Source organism: Muntiacus reevesi, chromosome 2, assembly GCF_963930625.1.
Source record: "Muntiacus reevesi chromosome 2, mMunRee1.1, whole genome shotgun sequence".
Lineage (NCBI taxonomy): Eukaryota > Metazoa > Chordata > Mammalia > Artiodactyla > Cervidae > Muntiacus > Muntiacus reevesi.
Window position 1 is genome coordinate 107,189,070 of NC_089250.1, and position 10,183 is coordinate 107,199,252.

The 10,183-nt window shown below is 45.5% G+C and overlaps 1 protein-coding gene across 1 annotated transcript in view; it reads right to left on the reverse strand.

Moving 5' to 3' along the window:
• PSAP (prosaposin) overlaps positions 1–9,880 on the reverse strand; it is a 33,412-nt gene extending 23,532 nt beyond the window's left edge. The window contains exon 1 of the mRNA XM_065922527.1: positions 9,722–9,880. Within this exon, the coding sequence (XP_065778599.1) occupies positions 9,722–9,761 (40 nt within the window). The 5' untranslated portion in view covers positions 9,762–9,880. The remainder of the gene's footprint in view (positions 1–9,721) is intronic.
• Positions 9,881–10,183: the final 303 nt, after the last annotated feature.

Below are 10,183 nucleotides of genomic sequence, written 5' to 3' on the forward strand. Positions count from 1 at the left end.
CCATTTAATCATTCGGAATGGCATTAGCTCAGAGGCAGGCTGCCTTGATCTGGAGGAAGTAAGGTCCAAATATTCCTCTTATCACAAAAGAAATCTGTGGCAATAAAGCTTTCAAGCTCCCTAGGCTGACATCCCATTACCTCTGGCCCAGATAAGCGATTATTTGTTACTTAAGACAAAGGCTCTTTCTTCCCTGTTTCTCCTCTCCCTCTGCTGCTGTGTCTCTAAATTTTCCTCGTAAGCCAGATCATTCCAGGAAGAAATTAATCCACATGAAGAAAGCAACAGAATGCTCAGGGACACTGCCCTGCGTGGTAACACACACTGAGGGGCAAGGTGATCTTCTTAAGACCGTAAAAGAATGATTCAACTTGGCATAATTAACTTTGAGAAGAGAAACTCCTATCTCCTTCATTCAAGAGCATTCCATAACACAACACTGTAAATCAACTATACTCCAATAAAGAGATTAAAAAAATAAAAAGAGCACTCTAGTCCAATATAAACTGTTAACAAAAGCTCTTCCAGCATGTCAACCTATTAGATTAATGATCAGAGATGAACTTAAATCACCTTAGGTAAGATTATGCCACAGGGCCAGACAGGACTGCCTAACATCCAGTCAGGTGGATGGGTATAGGCAGAGGTCAAAAATGCACATCTGCATGGCCCACCGTACGGCCCAGGAGTCAATTCAGCCAGCAGCCAGTCCAGGCTCTCCCCACATCCCTGCTAATCAGCTAGGTGGTCTCTGCATCCCTGAAGAAGAAAATATTCTTGAAAAAAAGAAAAAAAGATTTTCATGCAAACTCCACTAATAAGGAGTGTTCTGGGCTTACTCCACATTGATTGTTTATTAACTAAAAAGTTTCAGGGACTTCCCTGGTGGTCCAGTGGCTAAGACTTCATGCTACCAATGCAGGGAGCCTGGGTTTGATCCCTGATCGGGGAACTAGATTCCACACGCTGCAACTGAGTGTTCGCATGCCTCCACTAAAGATCCTGCGGGCTGCAACTAAGACCTGGTGCAGCCAAATAAATTAAATTAAATGTAAAATAATAGTTTCAGACAGGTGTGTGTCTACAACAAGTGTCACTTATGCAACACTTAAAAAGGATACCACCTTCACTGAAAATGCCGAAATCTAAAATTCAGACCACAGCATGGATGAGGGCAGGATACTAGAGTGCCCCCAGCATTCTGATTTGGTTGCTCTCACCTGTGAGGGTTCTTGTGAGGAAAACCGATTTGAAGCAAAAAGCTCCTAGAAGAGAGCTAGGCACATAGTGAACTCTGGGGAAGGGTCACCTACTCTGACACCTGTAGCTCCTGCAAATCAGCTACACCAGTGCTTCACACTCCAAGTATGGTCGATGGAACCCTGAGGGTCTCAAAGATTCTTTCAGAGCGTCCGTGAGGTCAAAATTCTCATAATAAGAGTAATATGAAGGTGCTAGTTGCCTTTTTCACTCATTCACCCACAAAGGAGCAGTGGAATTTTTCCGGAAATATGTGACATGTGACAGTGCAAAGAATGAATGCAGAAGCAACTGAAAATCCAGCCAAATGTTAAAAAGATTGCAAAAATGTAAGAAGTTGTTCCCTTCCCTAAGCATGTTTATGTTTAGGAAAAAAGCTATTTGTCATTAAAATCACAGTATTTTAACATGTAATGGAGTTATTTTTTTAAGCATTATTTTTAAAATGTTGTCAATTTATAAGACGGTAAATATCAACATATAATCCACATTAAGAACAGTTCTTTGGGGGATCTCTCAATGTCTCCTGAATATACAGGGATCCTGAGACCAAAAAGTTGGAGAACCACTGCGTTAAACATTTATAAACAATCAAGTTCTGGAACCAAAAGGAGGGGAAATAACTTCCAGAAATTATCAGGGCCACCAGGGGTATCTAAGTTGTGTTAGGCTCTTGTGTCCCTACTCCCTGCATGAAATCCTCTCCAACAGGCTTGGGGGACGAGGGACGGGCAGTTTCTAATCTGGACACAAACTATTATTAAAAGCCAACAGTTCACCTGAATCCAAAGTCACTCCTGACTAAACACAATTTCTCAAAATTAGTTTTCAGTTAATAAAAGAAAATGCTTTGTTTAATCGTGACAAAGACTTGGCGCTACCAGCATTTAGGTTTTATGCACAGTGACCCACCAGCACTTTCTGAGCAGACACTTCTACGCCTCACACCATGGTCCAACGGAGCTGAGCACCTATCAGGTGCTAAACACTGTTCTACATGCTGCAGATCCAGCAAGTGACCATGACAACAAACAAAAACGCATCACATGATGCCAGGCAGAGCTGGGTGTTATGAAGAAAAATGAAGCCAAGGAAAAGCAAGCCGAGGGCAGGATGGCACAGCCATTTCAGACAGAGCCGTGGACAACAGCTAAGCAGAGAGCAACCACAAGATGGTCTAAAAAGGAAGATGTCCCAGACGGGTATAACACAAATGCAAAATTCTGGGCAACAGTAACTCAGCAGCCCTGACCTGACAGGAGAGGAAGAAGAACCCTTCAAAGTATCCAAGGACCAGGAGACGTGGCCATGCAGATTAAGCTTCAGGTTTTCCTCCTACATGGCCCTCTGGTGTCAGTACCTGCACATTAGGACAGCATCCCAGCATGGCTGTTAAAGGAGTTTTGTTTTGGCTTTTATCTTTTTTTTTCTTTTTTCACTGTAATAAGACTGGCCAGAAGAACTTTCTATAACTTCTCCTGTCATGTAAAGAATTACCTTTCAAAAGCAATATCTATCCAAATATGACCAGAATTCAATTTTAAAATTTAGAAGTGTCATTAGAATCCATCTCACTTTTTCTGGGACACAGATGTCCATCAACAGGTTTAACTAAATTGAAACATCTATAGAATAAAATACTCTGCAGCTACTTTTTTAAACAGCTGGGAAGCAGAAAGTGATTAAGAAGACAGGACAACTGAAGCACAATGTGATACTCTGGATCCATTCTTGGAACAAAAACACGAGCTTAGTGGGAAAACTGGTAAAATCCAAACGAAGTGTGCAGTCTGCATGCATGCTCAGTTGTCTCCGACTCTTTGTGACCGCATGGACCGCAGCCCACCAGGCTCCTCTGTCCATGGGATTTTCCAGACAAGAACACTGGAGGGGGCTGCCATTTCCTCCTCCAGGGGCTCTTCCTGACCCAGGGACTGAACCTGAGTCTCCGGCATTGGCAGGCAGATTCTTTACCACTGAGGCACCTGGGAAGCCCATGCAGTCTAGTTAACAGGTTAGTTTCTTACTTCTAACAACTGTACAGTGCTTACACGAGATGTTAACAGCAGGGCATACAGGGTGAAGGGTATCCGGAAACTCACTGTATTAGCTTTGCAACTTTTCCATAAATCATTTCAAAATTTTAAAAATTTTTTAGAAAGGTAAGTAGTACAGATCTGTAATTAGCATGAATAACCTCTAAAGATATAAACAGAGAAATGCAAATGAAAAACCACCTCATTTTTTTACTCCTATCATGGCAAAATTTCAAGTTTGACACCAAATGTTAACAATGTAGCTAAAAGCTGCATATTCTGTGGGAACAGAAATTCCTAAAATCATTTTAGAAAGTGATTCAGCAATTTCTAATTAAGATGAAAATAGATACTGTCCAAATCTTTACGACCCCATGGACTCTAGCCTGCCAGGAGTCTCTGTCCATGAAATTCTCCAGGCAAGAATACTGGAGTGGATTGCCATTCCCTTCTCTAGGGGATCTTCCTGACCCAGGCATCGAGTCCTGTTCTCCCGCATTGCAGGCAGATTCTTTACCATCTGAGCCACCAGGGAAGCCCAGATATACCCTACAACTAAGCAATTCTGTTCCTAGGTATATATCCTGTAAGGAAGTGTCTATTCATGTGCACACCAGTACTTACAGCAGAAAAATAAAACTGGAATAATCTGAATGTCTAGCAACAAAATGGAGAATAAGTATCATATAAATGGAATACTGTACTGAAAATGAATGAAACAGACCTAAATTTTCAAAATGAATCTCACTAGCAAAAAAAAAAAAACCCCAAGAATACATAGTTTATAAAATGTTTAAAATATCCAGAACAATACTACTCAAACCTGCTGAAGATCACACTTACATGCATGAAAGTATAAAGATAGACCAGGAGAGGGATGGTAAACACGAAGCCCAGGAAGGCAGTATCGATGGAAGGAGGTGGGTTGTTCTGTATCTTAACTAGAGTATTAGAACTGTGGTACTGGAGAAGACTCTTGAGAGTCCCTTGGACTGCAAGGAGATCAAACCAGTCCATCCTAAAGGAAACCAACCCTGAATATTCATTGGAAGGACTGATGCTGAAGTTGAAGCTCCAGTACTTGGGCCACCTGATGCAAAAAGCTGACTCACTGGAAAAGATCCTGATGCCAGGGGAGACTGAAGGTGGGAGGAGAAAGGGATGACAGAGGATGAGATGGATGGATGGCATCACTGACTCAATGGACACAAGTTTGAGTGAACTCTGGGAGATGGTGAAGGACAGGAGTGCAGAAGTCCATGGGTCACAAACAGTCGGACACAACTTAATGACTCAACAACAACAAATATACATGGGTCTTCATTATAATTACTCTTCTACTTTTCTGGATGTCTAGGATGCTCCATGATTGAAAAAGGAAAAAAAAAAAAAGAGCAAGGAGCAAACAGTCAGTGTAATATGTGTTTGTGTTAAAAAGAAAAACAGAAGGGGAATTATACACACAGTCACCTGTAGGTAACCAGGGAGGTTCCTAAAGAAGCTGGTACCAGACTGCCTCTGGGAAAGGCCCTAGGGTGGGGGTGGGGCTGGGGGTGGGGGAAGGTGGTAGGAGCGAGACAAACTTTTTATTTTACTCTCTGCCCTATTACAATAATGTAACTTGTTTGTGATGTGCAATTATGACCTAATTAGTTCACCTCCACTGATGGACAGGGAGCCAGACTTGGGGGTGAGAGAGAGGTCGCAGAGGGGGTATGGAACAGGCTGCAGGGACCATGGTTAGTGACGACGGGCCTAGAATCTGAGCAGTCAGGTTACCAGGAGCCAACCTGATCTGCTGGGCTGCTCTGTTAAAGATTGATGCATAAACTGAGTCTGGCTGCCAGGCCAAACTCTTTCCCACCTCCCTCCTAATGGCTGACTACCTACCCTGGTTTGTTTTCTAACCCAGTAATTATGACCAACATACACATTTACAACGTCAATGTAATTTTGTTTGTTGTTAAATTTACATCTTTTGCAATGAAAGAAGGCAGGAGACATCACAAAACAAGGGCAGAGAGGGTTCGCTGTGCCGGCAGAACAAGGACATTACCAAACACGCACTGCTTCTATATATGGTGTAACAACAAACCTTACAGTGCTTAACGCCTGTGCCCTGTCATTCAGTAAGCTATTGAAGCATCACTACGACCCAGTTAGATAGGAATGACTATCAATCCTACTCTACAGATGAGGAAGCAGTTTAAGAACACTGCCCAGGGTCATAGAGTCAGCGGTGTGATTAGTTAAAACTTCAATTCCACAGTATCATCTCACTCCCATATTAAAGAATTACAAATTCCACAAGAAAACATGAAATTTGGACAGATTATTCTTCAGTGCACAGGCCATTACCCAAGGTCACAATTCAGGGGTTGTTTTCTGGAACTTCAAGAAACAGAAGGAATGAGTGCTATTGCGAACAGTCAAGTTCTTCATCCCAATCACTGCAGTATTTACTATCAGTTTTTAAATGATTTAAAAAAAAAAACAAGGCAAGAAAAATCCAGACCCTCCTTCCAGGAGGAAGATCCAAATCACGGGTGTCAGGACCAAGGCCTGGGTTTAGAATGCCCATGCTGGAAGACTGCATCCAGAAGCCGCAGGGCACACCAGCCCAACGTGGCAAGGTCTTGGGCTGGAGAACGTCCCGTGCCGGACTAGGTGCTCTCCCCAGCCAGCAGTTCCCTGTTGGCCCTTCCTCTTCCCAATCCAGTCAGCCACAGCCAGGCCATTCCACGCTTTCACATCTCAAGAAAATGTAGGAGCAAGTTTCCCTTCCTCATTTAGAAAAACTCAGACCACCTGATCCAATACACTTTAGCTATCGTAGGTGGTACTGGGTACACCTTGTCAAAGGCAATTAAAAAAGCACTTACCAAATCCTTGGCTGGCCAATACAAACAAGCCCTTCACGAATTATATTCATATTACTATGAATGTTGATTTTGACTAAAAATTCATAAGCAAGGAAACTGTCCAAATTCCTGACAGGTGAGAACTGGAATTGGCTTCCCTGGTGGCTCAGACGGTAAAGAATCTGCCTACAATGCAGGAGACCCAGGTTCAACCCCTGGGCCAGGAAGATCCCCTGGAGAAGAGAATAGCTACCCAATCCAGTATTCTTGCCTGGAGAATCCCATTGGCAGAAGAAACTGGCAGCGAGGTCCCAAAGAGTTGGACACAACTGAGCGACTAACACTTTCACTTTCTGACAGATGAAAACTGAAACTGGTGATATTCAGCAGGCATGCCATAATCATGTCTTGCATCTTAATAAGTGGATTCCCAGGTGGCTCAGTGGTAATCTGTCTGCTAAAATTCGGGAGATGCAAGTTCAATCCCTGGGTTGGGAAGATCCCCAGAGGAGGAAATGGCAACCTACTCCAGTATCCACACTGGGAAAATCCCACGGTCAGAGGAGCCTGGTGGGCTATAGAATGTGGGGTCACAAAGAGTCAGATTTGACTGAGCATGCACGCACACAACATCTTAATAAAAATAAGCTGTCACGGGACTTCCCTGGTGGGCCAGTGATTAAGAATCCACCTGCCAATGCAGGGGACATGGGTTCGATCCCTGGTGGGGAAACTAAGTCCATGAGCCACAGCTACTGAGCCCTCCCACACCTAAAGCCCGTGCTCCACCACAGTGAGAAGCCCCCACACTGCAACTAGAGAACGTGAGCACAGCAACGATGGCCCAGCAAAGCCAACAATAAAGAACAAAATTTTTAGAGCAGCTATCAAATGAATATAAGTTGGTACATAATACATTCTAGCATCCCTAGAGAGCTACCTGCCTCAGCGCTGGGCAAACTGTTCAGCTGGCTAGCCTCTACACAAGTGACAGTAACAGGGAACGAAGCGTCAGGGAATATGTACCACCTCCCAGACACCAAGCCACAGGTCTTAGACTTTTCACCTCATTAACACCGGGCCTGCCTTTCTCCACTAGAAGAATCACCCAACAACATGTCCTCACTATACGATCCCATGTATAAAATGCTCAAAAGAAGCAGTTGGGTTTTTTACATCGACAGTGCTAGAAGCTAACCAAGTGGTTTCCTTTGGGACAAGTTAGAGAGAGATGGGGAGGCACAGGTGTCTCTGGAGTGGGCTTGTTCACGTGCAGTAATACCTCAGTTTGTACACTTAAAATGTGCATGTTTTCTGTGTGTAAATTACAGCCCAATTAATTTGTAAAGAATTAAGCAGTTCATGTTGATGGAAGGACAAAGAGCAAGCACTGTCCTGAGTCCTGGGTTCTGATTCTGACTTCCCCAGTAAATGGCCTACGATTTGGGGGGAGTCATTTCTGGGGGCCTCGGTATCTTCATTCCTGAGAAGTCAGAGGAGGTATTCCTCCATTTCTCTCAGTATACCATCATTGCCATTTCTTTTGCAGGTGGAGAAAAAGGACAGGCAATAGGATGATTGGAAAAGTAACTCAAAAGCAAACGTCTCTACCACCAAGACATCATTGAAACACAAAGCAGAAAGCCTCTGCAGATCCAGGATGACATGCTCCCAGGGAGCAGATGATGGCTGCCGTCACCAGGCATCTTCGTTAACAAGCTCAACATCAATCCTAAACACTTTTTATCTTTTCAAAAACCTACACTGAGGCCAGAACTGTCAAAGCAAGCAGGCATTCACACATTGTGTTCAGAGCATGAACCAGTGAACCTGTGAAGTTGCTCAGTCGTGTCTGACTCTTTGCGACCCCATGGACTGTAGCCTACCAGGTTCCTCCATCCATGGAATTTTCTAGGCAAGACTACTGGAGGGGGTTGCCATTTCCTTCTCCAGTTCAGAGCATGACCTTGACGTAATCCTGAAGGCTGGGCAGCAAGGTTAGAGCACATTATTACACACTCCTATTGCCCAAGTGCTTTGGGAAGGTGTCTAGGTTAACTGTCTGGTTAGCCACACTCCCGTGTATATTGTACCAGAGGAGGACTTTACATTTCCTCTTTGTGTGGTGTGATTCAGAACCCCTAAGGGTCTCGTGAGGAGTGACTCACTGCCAGTAAGAAAAATTGGATACTGAAAAACAAAATAATTGTTCTCAATCAGTATATTTACAGACTAGCATTCGTTTATCATACAGACCATGAAATAACAAGCAGTACCAACCCCAGCAAGAAAAAGTTTCTTCAGTGATTATAAACCAACATCTTTATAAACTGATCGCCTTTCATAATCCACAAGTAAAATAAGGTTAGGAGCTTGGTTTAAGGTTAAGACACGCTCCTGGAAGTTGCTGAAAGCCAACATGAGGAAAAACACCTTAAATCTATGTCAACTATAAATCACTTATTTCTTTGATTTTTCCATCAACTATCATCCATTTTGTTACCGTTTAATTAAAATCTGGATTGCTGCATGAGTTAAAATGGAAGCGAGCCCTTAAATTACAGTTCACCCAAAACGGAAACTGAGAATGGCTGTAAAGATCTCATTTATTTCCCTCAGAGGGCTATTATCTGAAAACACCCAGATTTGTGAAAACACCTCTCTGTATTTAAATTAAAATCTGGCTCTATTTATCTCACTCCTAGCTCTTTACCATGATGATTTAAATGAGGGTAAGATGTGAAGACAAAAGCTAAAAGGGTGTGGGGAGGGCATAGGGCCCTTTCTAATTCCAGGAAGGCAGTGCAGCTAGTTCTCAAGCTCCGCCCTGTAGAGATTTTAACATCCATTAACACTACTTCAGAACAATTAGTGGGTGTAAGAAAACTGCTGTGTAGCACCAACTTCTCAGGTGCCTACATTTTCACCAAAATAAAGGCCATTGCCAAAGCCGGCCAATGGCCATGCAAGATGAAAGGAGGGCTCCATAGCAAACAACAAAAACCTCATATCATCTTCGAGGTGTAGGATGAAGAGTAAACAATGTATGCAAAGGTAAGCATCAACTTAATAATACATAATACTTCTGTGCTTCCTGCAACTTCAATACTTTTAAAAACTGGGGCAAGTGAGGCCAAGGGCCTTAGTCTGTCCAGAAGTTGAGACTCCAGTCCGTCTAGATCACGTGCGCCCAGCAGAAGCAGAACACAGCTGCTGGAGCGGTCACCCTACAAGCCTACCCCGAGAGCAGGACGGACAGTTTAAGGGAAGGCCCCGGTAAGTCCCAGCCACGCCCACTCAAGCCCTGAGGGAGACGCTACTTCCCCTGCCCCACCCGCCAGACCCCAGACCCTTGGCAACCAGGTTTCCGACAGCCTCCCGCAGCCCCTCCGCCGCCCAGCAGCTACCAGGCGCTGCGCAGGCGCCTGCGCAGTGCGCGTCCCTCGCCAATCCCTACGGAGCGCGGAGCTGGGAGGGCCGGTACAGCCCGATCCAGGAGGAGCCGGCCGCGTTCTGCGGGGGACCCCTACCCCAGGCTGGGGGAGTGGGGCTTTCAGGGCTTACCCGCGCCGAGGAGGCTGGCCAGGACGAAGAACGAGTACATGGCGCCACCGGACTCCGCAGTCTGCAATGCAGAGCGTCAGCTGATTCTCGGCGAATATAAACCTGCTCCGCCCCAGCGTCGCCCACTGCGCAAGCGCAAGATCAATCCCCGCCAGGCGGGTCCGAATTCCGCCCGCAGTCTGACTCAGCGCCACAGAGGGCGCCTGCGCGGAGGGGAGGGGAGGGGAGGCGGGGCGGGGCGGGGCGGGGCGGGGCGGGGAGGCGGGGCGGGGCGGGGAGGCGGGGCGGGGCGGGGAGGCGGGGCGGGGCGGGGAGGGGAGGCGGGGCGGGGCGGGGAGGGGAGGCGGGGCGGGGCGGGGAGGGGAGGCGGGGCGGGGCGGGGGGAAGGAGGGAGGGGTCATCAGAAAAGAATACATAATTGAAGACGTTAGGGATTATTTATATAAAATATCTTTCAAGCCT